This window comes from Diplotaxodon limnothrissa, linkage group LG2 (assembly GCF_057381915.1).
Source record: "Diplotaxodon limnothrissa isolate DT_005_m linkage group LG2, D_limnothrissa_male_GT1.1, whole genome shotgun sequence".
NCBI classification, from domain to species: Eukaryota; Metazoa; Chordata; class Actinopteri; order Cichliformes; family Cichlidae; genus Diplotaxodon; species Diplotaxodon limnothrissa.
This window is the reverse complement of record NC_140597.1, coordinates 23,434,942-23,449,228: the sequence shown is the minus strand read 5'-3', so window position 1 is coordinate 23,449,228 and position 14,287 is coordinate 23,434,942. Positions and strand designations below refer to the sequence as shown.

Sequence of the window (14,287 nt, the reverse complement as noted above, 5' to 3'; positions counted from 1 at the left end):
AGACTTTGTTTTATTTTATTTATTTTATTTTTTTTGTTTTATCTGAGCACATACGTGTGTGTATTTACATATATATTTGTATTTGTAAATGCAAGTATGTGTACTTGTGTATATATTGTTTTTTTCTGTATATGTCTGAAATAAAGATACAATACAATACAATACAATAGATCAAAAGAACAGGAGAACTGTTTCCCCTGGGTGTCTATATCAGCGGTCCCCAACCTTTTTTTGCGCCATGGACCGGTTTGTGTCCGACAATATTTTTACGGACTGGCCTTTAAGGTGCTGCAGATGAATACAACAAAATAAAACCAGAACCGGTACCAAACAAAAGAATATTTATTCATAACACACGGGAAAAAACCTGGGGAAATCGAGTTAATGATAAAAACCCTGAAAACCATATACAGTATATATATATCTATATGATTTGCAAACGAAGAAGATGCCCCCTGCTGGCCATTAGAAAAAATGCAAGTTTAAGAAACTTGTGCGCTGGCTTCACTTTTCAGAGTTGTATTCTGCTCTGTATTTTCGTCTATGATGTTATTTCTATTTAATCGTGTTTATGGTGTTTTTGCATTGCATTTTTCAGGGTTGTGATTTTGGACGTCATACCTCTGCTATGTACAAAAATGTATGAAAAAAATGGTCATGCTGTGCTATAACTGTCAGTGACAATGCTGACATTTTTTTCAGTTAGAGCCCCTGTTTTTCCTAGGTTTAGCATGTACACTAATGTTAAAGGATAATACACCCTCTGTCAGTTCTTAGGTTTTACATATCAGGATATAATAAACAATTGGGTCTTAAAATTAGGTAAATACAACATCAGATGAACAACAACATATGACATATTACTCCATGTCATTATTTATTTAACAAAACTAAGACAGAATGCAGAACCATAGAATTGTTAAGTTAAGTAGACCTCATGATTCAGTAGCTTATAGAAACCCTTAATAGCAATAACTTGCGGTAACTTGAGGATCATTGTTCAGTTACATGACCCAGTTTCAGCCAAGCACAATGACTGCAAGGTACCCAGGTCCTGTGGCTGCAAAAGAAGCCCAAATAATCACCCCTCCACCACCATGCTTGACACTTGGTAGCCCTTCCAAACAAACCACACTTGTTCAGTCTTTTTCTGATTGTGCTGTCAAAAACTTTAACATTTTACATGCTAACTGAGGCCCTTTTCTCTGAGCATTTCACAGTTTGACCTTGGGGTGAATTTGCTGGGACATCAACTTCTGAGAAGATTCGCAACTGCCTGGAATGATTTCTACATGTGAATAATATTTTTCATTGTAGAATGATGGCCTTAAATTGTTTGGAAATGGCCTTATAACCCTTCCCAGACTGGGTAGCAGCAGTTGCTCCTCTGAGATCATTGCTGATGTCTTTCCTCCTTGGCATTGTGTTAACACGCCCCTGAATGCTCCAGACCAGCAAACTGCAATAACATCTGCTTTGGTAGAGGCACTCACACTTTCTGATGATCAGTTTATCGAGTGTTTGATTACTAGTACATGGATGCTACTTACCATCCTAATTCCAATAGAGGCAATAAGTATATATTTTGTTTTTCATGCACTGCTTCTGCATTTTGGAATAAATTTGTTAAATAATTAATGACACAGCGTAATGTGTCATGTGGTGAGGTTCATCTCAGATTGTATTTACCAAAGTAAAGTGTGTTTTATAAATGTAATAAGCAAAGACACACATTTTCTGCCAGTGCCACTGTTTCTTTGCTTGTGTAAGCCCCTGGGTGGTTACATTGTTTACAAGTAAAAGATAAGAAGTAAGTTTCTTTTATGTTTCCCAAATTTGTTGTTGCTTATACCCTACATCTTAATGAAATGTGCTTCATTAGGCTACATCAGTCACTATAAACAGATGTTGTGCTCCCTGGACAAGTAGAAGTGATGAGGCTCCACTCTGAGAAAGCATACACTATCTTTGCAGTGCATGTACATCATCTACAAATGTAGCTATACAAATTTGCTCAAAACCACAAATACAAAAACCTTAATGTTGCATATTTCTATATTATATTCATACTAATCTAAATATTACAAATATGAAAGGCAGATGTTTGTTATCTCTTGTGATAGTGAGTGAATGTAAATGACAATACAGCTGAAGAGGCAGAGTGGTGTGTCTTTGCGGAAGAACACATTGGCATGCAGTGTGAAGCAGTTGGATCGGCATATGTGTCTCAAAATGCTGCAGAAACTGTTACTGAGTCATACATCTGATGTACACATGTCTAACATGCTCTTTGTGAATGAAACTGAAAGGCTGTTACTCCACGTTTTGCTTCAGTTGTTCATACTACTAATCTCACCTTATTTTTACATATTTTTCAGCTTTTTTAACCATAGTTTTTGTAATATGGCAGTCAAACCAGGTATTCAAACTGATCCATTTGGCTGGCAAACCATGTGCACTGGTGTAAACTCATTGCCACATACACCTCAGTTTGATCTGAAGTGGGCTGGAAGGTTATTGCCTAATAAACTCTTAGAAACACTAGCAAATTATTTACCTTTCCTTTAGGGTATTATTTAATAAACCATCCATAAAACTAATGATACATGATTCAGAGGGACTTTGGTGCATCCAGATGGTTATAAAATGGCAAAAAAAAGCACAAAAAAAGAGAAAATGACTAAGTTGCAAAAAACGGGCACTTTTCTGTTATTAAATGGGAAGCAAACATTAACCCCCCCACCCACACACACATACCTAATTTTGTCTATCTATAACTTACCTATCTTTTACTTACTTTAGTGTGATATACTGAGCCCAACTGACAAAATTAGTTAAAAGACCCAAATGTATGCCCTCCTTCTTTGAAGTTTTCATATTGTACAATGCAATCCAGTGGGCTGAAATGGACCATTTACTGGACCATATGTTTGACATCCCTTCCCTGGTGCATATACAGCCTGTCCACAAGTTAGCCTTCAACGTTTGTAGCTGGAGCTTTGATGTGGTGCAAAGAAACCTAATCTTACCTCAGCCAAACCCTCTCTGCAGATATTATTCCCACTGTTACTGTCTATTCTGACATCAGTGGGTGAAGATAGTGAAATGGGCAGCTGGCCACAGGAACAGGGAAAAAGTACAGCAGATACTGTAAGCATGCCAACCAGTACATGCAAATATGAGATGACAGTGCTCTTAGTCAGCAAACCTGGCTTTTAGTTTTGAGCTTGTACACTTGTGTAGTTTGTCAGCCTGTCAGTCATTGGGTTAGACAGTCAGTTGCATCTTTTTTTTGGTTACTTAGTCACTGTTACTTCACACGAGTTGTGTTGCTCTGTGCTCTGTGGGGACCATGAGTGAAGCTTAACCTTAATCCACAGAGGAGACTAAAATCGCCATGAAAACACACTCTCTGTTGGTCAGTCTATTTGTCTGTCCAGCAGCTTACTATAAAGCAGGCTATATCTACGCAGTGAAGCCAACTAGATGCAGGCTGATTATGTGATAATGCAAACTGCGCTAGAGCATCCATGCCCTCAAAACAAACACACGCAGTGCAATACTCAAGAAAAAAGATCCAGTGTCTGGACATATATGAATGTGTTTGACAAATGTTCTATGGCTGAACATTTGCATGAATACATGTGATTCCATTGTGTATGCGTATTCCTCCTGGTGGCTCACAAGCCTAACAGATCAAGCAGAGCAGATAAAAGCCAGGCAGTTTGTTTCCATATCAGAGAAGCAGCTCTACTGCATGGACTAACCTCTTTCATACACAGTGTTGAGCGCAGAAACACACATACACATGAAAGACATGTGGGCCAGAAGCATGCATAAACAAAAACTGTGTTTAATGCTCGCACATTCTAGCTCACTCAGTGATGCAGATATGGGAGTCCTTTATATCCGTCTTTCATATTCTTAATCTTTCTCTCTCTCTCTCTCTCTCACACACACACACACACACACATATGTTTGAGGATATCACATTGGGAATAAAACCCTTAGTGAGGTTCTATAGCACTGCTGAAACATCCTGCAGATTATCCTCTCCTGGCTCACACTCAGGCAGTGATATGGACACATGCAGTCCCACATACACAAAAATAGATGCGTACACAAAAGGTTTGCAAACAAATCTCTTTCACCCTCTCACCACAGACTCACATGGTAACTGAATAGTTTCAGCACCAGCATATTTATCCCTGGCTATTTATAGCTCAACTCTGTTTTATGACACATCCCACAACCCTACTGTAGAAGTGACTGTGTCTGCTGAATTATGTCTTTCTAACCATGGGTTTCTCGCTTCTGAGGCGTCTTGTCAGCACTTCCTGTATGTGCTAAGTGGAAGAGAAAGCAGACCATATGAAACATTTGTGCGCAGTTCTTGGCATGACTGCTCAAACTGTAGCTGATTTTACAGCAGATGGTAATCTTTAGCTGCTGTCAGATCAAGCTGCTGTGTTTAGTGTTTCACTAAACCCAATCCCACACCTGAACATAATTAGTCTCACCCAGCCAAAAGAGGTCACCATTGTCCATTGTTTACAGCTGAGTAGGTGGTTTTTGAGTCCTGTGTGTTTCTCTGTGTGTGAATAAGAGCTTGTAAGATGGAAACAGTAAACTACGCTAAAGGTTTTCACCCTTTTTCATTTTGTTGTTATTACTGATCGAAGGATTTCTTGGTCATTTTGTATTATTTAGCTATGCTGTGTTTATAAAGGTATAAATGATTGACAAATTTAGGTTGTTCTATTCTCTCCTCAGTTTGTGGGTGCATCAGTGTTTCATCTAAATCATCAATCAGTCGTTGTCTTGTGTGGCTTGCAACTGTCAATGTTTAATTGGGCTTGCAGTCAACAGTAATAGTAACTCCTATTAAGAGCTCAAATACAATACAAATTCTTAGAGTAAGACGCAAACAGCAAACAGTGCAATTTACCTCTGTTTGCGCATGTGAGCGGTAAACAGACTATTTTAAGAAATTGTTTTGCAAGGCTTTTTATGTATTGAGTTCACTTATGTTTGCAACTTAGCAGGTGGAGCTCAAAGTTCTTTTTGAGTCAAGCTTCACTGGCTGATTGACTAAAATGCATAAAATAAGAGCTTGTTTTAATCAGCTACATGTTTTTAAGGCAACATTTCGCTTCTAAAACCTCATCAGCTGAAAAGCTGAATCTTTTTTTTTTTTTCTCCACGTGCTGTTGGCTGCGGCATCATATTTGTGCTACAACAGGTTTATAAATTCTGCTGTCTGTGTGGTTGTGTGTGAATGACAAAGGTTATCCATGAGTCATAGGAAGCCTCTCCAAAAAACACAGACTTGTGACTAGTGTTCAGATGTGTAAAAACAGTAGTCTGGCCACTGTTGTTGTCTGTATTCACAGCCACTTTATTAGATGCACCTTGCCCACCTCAATTTTAAATACACGTAGACATTGAGGGCTAGCAGGAGGGACTATGCGCTTACCTGCTGCTCTCTGGCAGGTAGCTCCATGCCCTCCTGGGTTTTAATTGCACCTTAGAACACACATGCATCAACACTACAATGAGCGGGTGGAGGGAGGTTTGGAGTCTTCTCTCACCCCCATTCTCTGCGGCCTGCTGGAGCGGGGGGGCTAGGAGGAGGAGTTGGCCGTCCGACTGCGGTCTGGAGTGTGGGGCCTCCCTGCTGCTGCAGAGTCGGGGCGGTCTGCCTCTCCCCACCGCAGGGAAAAGGGTAACACCACCTGGGTCTGGGTGCAGTTCCCCCCTCCAGGGGCAAGGGTACCTAGACCCGGTTCGTAGAGTACGCTTGGGGACAGAGTCTCTTTATGTCTGTCTCCACGTTGGTTGAGTGTGGAGTAAGTGCATATGAGAGCATGAGGGTGGGAATGGATGTTTGTGTCTGTGTGTGCCTGCATGTCTGTGTCTATATGTCAGGTTGGGTATCAGACGCCACCTCTCTGGGGACATCTCAGGCCCTCCAAGGTTTGGAGGCCTATCTCTACCCACCACCACTTCCCCTTCCAGTGGCGGACTCCCTCAGGTGTCGGTGCGTTGGTGGTTCTTTGTGTCTGGGGGTGGGCGTCCGGGTACACACCGGCTCACTCCTTGGCGGCCGCTTATCGGGGCCTGGAGCCTGGGGCTCGCTCGGGCCACTTCGGAGGTGGGGTGCCCCCAGCCTCTCGGCCTGGGGCTCGGTCACTCAGGCACAGCTGGCTGCCGGCGGAGCTCACGGGCGCGTCACTGCAACTCCCCCTGGCTTCTGCTCCGCGGCTGCTGAGTGAGCCCTCATCTGGGACTCTCCTCAGCTCTTACTGGGACAGTGGCGCGGCTGCCCCACTGTTGGTCTTCCTTGGTCTCTTGTGTTCTGGGGGCCTCTGGATGTCTGGAGTTTTGATCTCCTCCATACCTGCTTCATACCCTGGAGGACGGGGCTGTGGCTCCCCACACTCCCTAGCAGATCGTTACATGGAGAAACCTTTGGAATGCAAGCATGCTGATCCACACAGGTATGCACACAGGTGTACACACGGGTATTCACAGACGCAGACTACAGCTTTCTTGGCTGCTGCCTCAAAGCACATTGTGCGCTGTCTATCTTGCCCCCACACCATTACACCACCCGTTCTTAGCTGGCACGTATTCTGTGGTCTTCTGCTGTTGTAGCCCATCTGCTTCAAGGCTCAATGAAATGTGTGTTCAGAGATGCTCTTCTGCACAACTTGATTGTAACAAGTAGTTATTTGAGTTACTGTTGCCTTCCTATCAGCTCAGAGCAGTTGTGGCCATTCTCCTGAAGTCAGGCATCAATGTATTTTCATCAAGGGAAAGCTGCTGCTCACTGCACAGGTTCTCTTTTTCTGACCAATCTCTGTAAACCCTAGAAATGGTTGTGTGGGAAAATCCCAGCAGATTATTAGTTTCTGAAACACATCAACAACCACGTTCATGTTCAGTGTGAACTGCAGCAGGTCGTCTTAACCACGTCTACATGTGTAAATGCATTTACTTTCTGTCCTGTGACTGGTTGATTAGATATCACCTGTAGAACAGGTCTACTTAATAAAGTGTATAATATATATAGCTTTTTTTAAAAGATTTCCACACCCTATCTCCTGATTTTTTACTTTTATCAATACAGATGCTTGTTGTGATAAAGTGGGTGAGAAGACCATTTGTCTATATTCTTAGTTAACATTCTTGTTTTGATTTAACCATATTTCATATATGGTCTGCAATAGGCAAACATCTACTATCCCGGGTTTGTTTATGTTTTGCACTTTTACAGATTATATAATATAACATCTTGGTTTAAATCAATTCCTACAAGTTTGTTAAGTTAACATGTTATTTATTTCAACTGTTAATTGGTATTGTTTAGAACTTACCTTACCTACCTGTCTTCCAGAAACAAAAGGAGGAGATGTAGTTTTACTTCCTGCTTTATACCTTCTGGGTTTGTCTGAGGTCACAGGAAGAGACCAAGTGCAGAAGGGGAAGAACTCTTATAATTTAATAAAGTTGAGTTTAGAGGGTTTATGAAGAAATAGATTTATTGTTGTAATATGTATTGATTACACCACAGAGTTTATGTTGCCAGTAAAGAGGAGTAGTAGAGGTTTGAATATAATCATGTTCATCTTACCTACCTACTTAATGGAATAGTCCAGAGGAGAAATTGTTTGGTTAAGTGGACTATTTTAAGCAGAAGAACTCAGGTGTTTCGAGAAAGAAAGGTTCAGGTCAGTGTAGCTGTGTGCAGTTTGACCTTAATGTCTGTTGATTTAAGTTCAGTTATGTTTATTTGAACTGAGTTAATTATAGAGTTGAGTTTCTTATTTGTTTTTTTGTAAATATTGTTTGGGTCACAAAATGGTGAATAAATCACTTGCTACACTGGACAGCATCAGTCTCCTGCACTTCTTTGACCTCTTAAGTCGAGTCCTACCACACTTGTCATTTCTTTTTCTGTGCTTCTTTCCATCAGATCAGAAAGCGGCCTTTGTGTTCTAGCTAGCAAATGTACTAATATTACTCTGTGGTTTTGTGTGCTTTACATGATGGGTTATTTTTGTCTCATTTAAATTATATTTACATAGCAACCATCAGTCTCCCACCTCTTTTTAACCTCTGTTATATCTGTAGATATTTTTAGCTAAATGTCTCATTGTTCATTACACATGGACATTACGCTTGGATTTTTCTCTATCCGGTGATAAACTCTTGCAAAGTAGAGCCAACCAGTCATATTTTGTCATATTAAGCTCAGGTGGCTTTACGTTTACCTTTGAGCATGCACAGAAATCCTCACATCTACTAACTGCTTGCGACTTAATGAACTTTAAGAAAACAGGACGTCCAGCTGGCGTTGGACTGATCTGCTGGCTCTCAGCCCTATAATGCAGAGGAAGTTGTCTTGGCTGGGACACACAGGGCCATTGTAAAGCCACCACTAGGAACAGCGCTATTCATCAGAAAAAAAGTCTGTCCAGTGCTCGCTCCGCCCCCAACATCCTCCCTTCAATGGAGCTTTCAGACCAACCAAGAAACTTCAAGGAAAGCCCTCCAAACACACTCCGTGCATGTTCGCGTTGTAGTGGAATAACACAGCAGTGTCACTGATCGTCTCTGAATACGCTGCGATTTTATAGAACTTGACTTGGCTGAAAGTTAGATCACCAAGCCGGGCCGATGCACAGTTCACCGAATACTGGACGATGAGGCGGTCGGACCGTAGCACGCCTTTAACCGCTAATTTCCAAGATCCGAGATGTGGAAAGAGGAATATGATGTTCACTTCGACTTTTTGCTGCAACTCCTGTAAGCTTGGCTTTATCTCTCTAAACTCTTTTAAAGCTCTGATCTCCAGATGGGTGGGTACATTAACAATTATGCTGCGTGGCAAAATGGAAATAGTGAGGTAGCTGTGGTGTAAGTTGACCCTGGCGAAAAATTCCCATGATACTAGAATAATATTCATAGAAAGGCATATTTATGGTAGAAAAGAAAAGAAAAAGACAAACCGTATTTTAATCTAATGTGGCACGTGGCTGACGATGTGCTGGACTGGGTTAGCTATTACTTTTCATTTGAATTAAAAAAAAAAACAAATCTGCTGGAATTATTATTATTATTGTTTTAATAATTCACCTATTGCTAGATAGATTATTTGATGTCGTGGGTACAGCAGAGTTCAGTTCAGTATTTAATTGAAGATATGACAGATCATAAGCTGCCAAGTTCAGGTTGATGGGTTTACAGTGGTAGGAAACGAAGAGCCAAAACTAAAAACACCACCCCTCTGATTAAGTGGAAAATGATTAAAAATAAGTCACTTTATCACTAGCTTACTGATCAAGTGATTAATGTCTTAATCAGTTATTGTTGGATTCAGTTCTAGTGATGTATTAAAATATGTAATAAATGGTTTGTAGCCAAAGACCTGATTGCTGTCACCTGCCTGCTTCTTATAAAATCAGTACGGCTGATTTGTTGTAGCAGCCACCAGTGTTATACCCTACGGAAAAGAGCAAATATCAGTAATGTGTGTGATTCTGTTTGTTTATTAATAAACAGTAAAGGCTGCTACTGTCATCGGTTCACTGAACTAATGGTAACGAGTGTTTTTATTCACAGAGGTGCCTTTGTTGTTTGTATTAGGTTCCGTTCTTACATTTGTTTTTAGTTTCATTTTCTGCCAAGACTCAATCTAAAAGTTGAAACAGATGACCTCACTGACACGCTTGCACAACTACACACAGAGCTTTACTTCTGCCTCTACTGCTATACATCACTTTGGCCATAGATCAGTGTAGGCTATATAAAAGCAAAAGAAGAGCCTGTAAAATCACAGAATTTTACAATTTGGTTTACCCCATAATTGGTAATTACACTCATCCAAGATGTATTTAGGACCCTCCGCTTCCTCCCTCATGCACACACCCACACACACACCTTACACAGACACACCTTGTAGCTGTGGGCACGGGTAGTACACAGCTAAAGAGATTAGCATGTGAGTCAGAGACATGTCCTATCATGCTCTGAGTATGACACAGTCACACAGACACGAGCGCAGACTGAGTGGCGGTCACACTGACTGAATAAGACTGGCCTGGGGATACAAAATTGTGCCTTCACATAGACTAATAGCTTTGCTGTGTGCCACTTGGCCCTCAGTAACTCTGAGTGTCTTTTTCACAAAAGACCTGCACTAGATAGCTGACACTTAATACTGTGTCCCTCTCACTAATATTTTGTGTTTGTGTGCCAGAGACCGTTGCACGGGAGGGAGACTGGCATCGTTTTAGCAATTTAGCCCCACGACTGATATGAGTTTTGAATGATTTATAAGGACGTTCTGAATGCAGTGAATTAATATGATCAGACAAGCGAAAGCACATTCACTGCTAACACCAGGCTGGATATTGTTTTAATGGTCTGGCACACTCATTTTATTAGGTGTATATCAACATGTTTGCCTGTTGTTATGAATTTTTTCCCTTCATCTAATTGTTTGTGTCTCAAGTAACTAAGCTTTTGTGGGTGAGAGTTGTGTATTGATGAGGAGCTGGCTATGGGGTAGCTGTGCAGGAAGCATTTTAATCGCATCCCTAAACCAGATCTGATGGCCCCTTTTCCACTCCAAAGAGCAGCTAGTTTTACTCCTCCCGGAAACTCCCCACCCTGTCCCCAAGGCTGAGCCTTTGCACGCTGTCAGTGGCCATTTTCTGCTGGCTTTATCTGCAATCTCGTTGTCATTCTTGGAAGTGATGCTTTGCTATGATAAGTTGGAGAAGTTTGTATGACCCAACTCTTGGTGGTTAAGAAGTTTATGTATCCTGTGACTCTGGGTACTCTGTTTATGGGGGTAATAGTCTGTTGCTACCAAGGCAAATTGGCCCCAGCAGATCAAGGGCCAGATGATGATTCTATGAGATTAATGAATCAGCCAAGACATGAAAGTGGATCCTTGCCTGGAGCAGGGAAATCAGAGTCCTTTGTGGTACTGAGCTGTATGGGTGTAGCACACAGTCAGCTAAAGTGCGTGAAGTCAGGGGACTGAGTCTTAGCTATGGAAACTAGTCATTTGTGATTTCGCCTGTAGCTTTGGATTTTTGTCCACTTTCATTCTTCTTCCTGTAGCGTGGGACACTTAGCTTCCGCTGTATCCATAGTAACCAACTAATCCTTTACGACAGCAGTGCCTAATATATTGAATTTACGAGGGTAATGAAATTGGGCTGATCACATTATGCAAAGACATCTGAATCATCTGTTGGGGCTGCTGGCGGCGCATCACGGATGCAGAGACCAGAGACCAGCAGGAAATGAAGAAATGCTGCTGAGACTGACGGAGGTGAATGCGTGTACCTCATTTGTCATCAGGATGCTGGTAAACATGCGAGTGGTGTATCATTTCCATTTGCTTTTTTTTTTTTTTCTTTTGTCATGGATGGGCGTTATGCTGTCTTTTAACCAATACTTTGCCTGTGGGGTCTGGATGGAGCAAGTGTCTTACAGACGTGCACATCACATGTGGAGAAATGTCAAGTCTCTATCGACACACAGAAGTCACAGAAATGACTTGGAATCAAAAACAATCCTCACTGTTTATTAAGATGCCAGTAAAAAGGCTACACAGCTTCCCACTGATTGACTCTGGCGTGCATAACAGTGTGCAAAGTATGTAGTGCAGTGCAGCACAGTGGATATAACATCAATCAAGCTGCCACAGTAAGTCATAAATACATAAGCAGGGCACTAATTAATACTCTGCATTGATTATCTATGCTGTCTTTACAACAGTTTAACAGCCACAGAGCATGTGGGGCCTTTTGTTTGAATAAACAGACTGTTAAACTCTCCTTCAGCCCCCAGTAGCCTTCATCACAGCCTGCAGTAATGCCCTTATTTATTAAAGGTTGCCAACTGTAGCATGAGACTCAGCCTAGCTGTCATGGTGCTACTCAGAAGTTATGTAGTGTCTTCTGTGACTGAAAGCCTCAGAAACCTGCTGATGTCCTCAGGGTAAAACTCTGTAACGCCAAATCCTGTTTTACAAGCTGGACAGTGCAGTGTTTGAAATATGTCTGCGTTTGCCAGACAGGGAGGGTCTGATGAAAGATGCTTTTAAGTTTCATTTTGCAAAATGTATAATTTAGTGTCTTTCTGAAGCATGACCCATACTAGTGATTAAAAAGTCAGAACATCAGCTCCTGCTGCTGTGTCAGTTTTTTAAAATCATTTTGTTGCAACATGATGGTTAAGCAAGTTAGCACTGTTTACCCACAGCAAGAAGGTCCTATGTCTCAACCTGTGCATGGGCCTTCTCTGTTCAGTCTGTCAGCTCTGGGTTCCCCTGCAATCAAAAACATGTTAGGTTAATCATAGGTTAATGTTTCTGTGTTGGCCAGGAAGCTCTTGCCTAAGAGATTCTAAATCTGAAGAGCTCCATTTCCTGGTTATATAAAAGGTATATAAAGATTAAAAGTTTTTACTTCCCCCAATTTAATGTACAGTGCTAAATCACTAGGCTAAAAGCTTTTATGCCCGTCCACCCCTGTCAAATGTATTCCATTTATATCGATGCCCTGGACAATACATGTGGAACTTCTAATAAATTGAATGAAGTTGACTTTATTCATATAAACATCAAATTTGTGTTAGATCACTAGGATCAGAGCATGAATGATATTTATGCAGCTTTAGGCCTGTTGAGCATGCTTTCCCCTGCAGTGGTTTTACATCCTTCTACTTAGGCTTTTACTGGCTGAAAGTATGATTCATTTATTTATTTATTTATTTATTTATTTATTTATTTATTTTATGTTTAAGCATAAGCTTAAATGAGTAACTCACTTGGGTGAAATAGAAAAGAGCTTAATAATCAGTTCAGGCTGCTTATAAAATGGTATATTCCAGCAACGGTTAACACATTTCAGTTTGAAACATTACCATGTATTGTTACCATGGTGCATAGTGTTGGAAATCTGTCATCGATTCAGCCTGTGCAAGTTATTACTTTACGCTGAAAACAGCACGTTCTGTCGTGTTCTCAACACTCACTTTATCTGTTCTTCACCTTTATTACTCCTGCAGGGGTGACTAAGTGCATTCTGTTTTTGGCATAAACTCCTTGTTTCATACTCTCACACAGACTCATTCACAGCTGGAATAGACATTTGACTGATAGACAAGGAGGTTGCAAAGGGCGTTTAACTAGCACATTTGGGTGTTTGGGGAAAGCTACCATCGAGGCCAGGGAAGGAGCATTACTTGGTCACTTCTGAGAAGCTTACTTTACTAACTTCCCAGCTGCATTTTCCCAAAATAGAAGGGTAGAATTAAAGGGTTTTCTTTATGTTATAGCCCTTTAATATAGCCCTTTAATTCTAATTATCTTAGTGGTCCACGGTCTGAGATTAGTGGGGCTTTTTAGAGGAGATTGGGGCAGGTGAAAGCAGCTTCAGCTGTATAATCAGCCATCATATCCACTGCATCAAAGTAGGACATTAAGTGACAGTGAAAGTGGGTCACTGCCATAACAAGTCATTTGAACCTCATTTGACTTGTTTTTCTGTGCATGTGAGCATATGTTTATGTAATTGAGTTTTATGCTTCACAGTTGAGCTTTTTCTGTTTAGCTGTGAGTGAGTGGGTGTCCATAATGGGCATGCGTTCCATTCATTACCCTGGGTACCTGCTTGTGTGTGCGACTGTGTGTTTGTTTTTACATGTGTGTGTGTGTTCTCCTCCTCAGCGATGCCAACCTCACAGACGGGCTGTCTGACTCAGATGAGTGTGATTTGGGCAGTCTGGAACACGGGAGCACGGATACTCTGGCCAATGGCTGCCGAGCTGACTGTGAGGCTGCGAAGAGGCTTGCCAAGCGCCTCTATCACCTCGAGGGCTTCAAACGCTGCGATGTGGCCAGACACCTGGGCAAGAAGTGAGCATGCATACAGACAGTTAACACAGGCACACACACTCTGGTGTGATGGTCCAATACAGGGAGGTTTGTGGGCTTGCCACAAGTGTTCCATATCCACGAGACACAAAGATGATGGATGTAAAAATCAAACAAACAAACAAACAAAACAGAAAAAAGTTTCATTAAACACTCCTCAATGTGTGTTCATATCTGAATGTGTATCCATTATCTATAAATATTTCCCAGTAGGCACACAAAAATAAGGGCGCAACAAGTCAGGTTTTAACTGTTTTGTTGGTAAATATAACTGTATTGTAATTTGAAATAAAATATAATGAAGTTCCGTTTAATCACAGGGGAGTT

The 14,287-nt window shown here is 41.2% G+C and overlaps 1 protein-coding gene across 1 annotated transcript in view; it reads left to right on the top strand.

The window, feature by feature from the left end:
* psd2 (pleckstrin and Sec7 domain containing 2) overlaps positions 1 to 14,287 on the top strand; it is a 39,713-nt gene that overhangs the window by 13,624 nt on the left and 11,802 nt on the right. Inside the window, exon 4 of the mRNA XM_085361348.1 lies at positions 13,754 to 13,942. Coding sequence (XP_085217474.1) covers positions 13,754 to 13,942 — 189 coding nt within the window. The remainder of the gene's footprint in view (positions 1 to 13,753; positions 13,943 to 14,287) is intronic.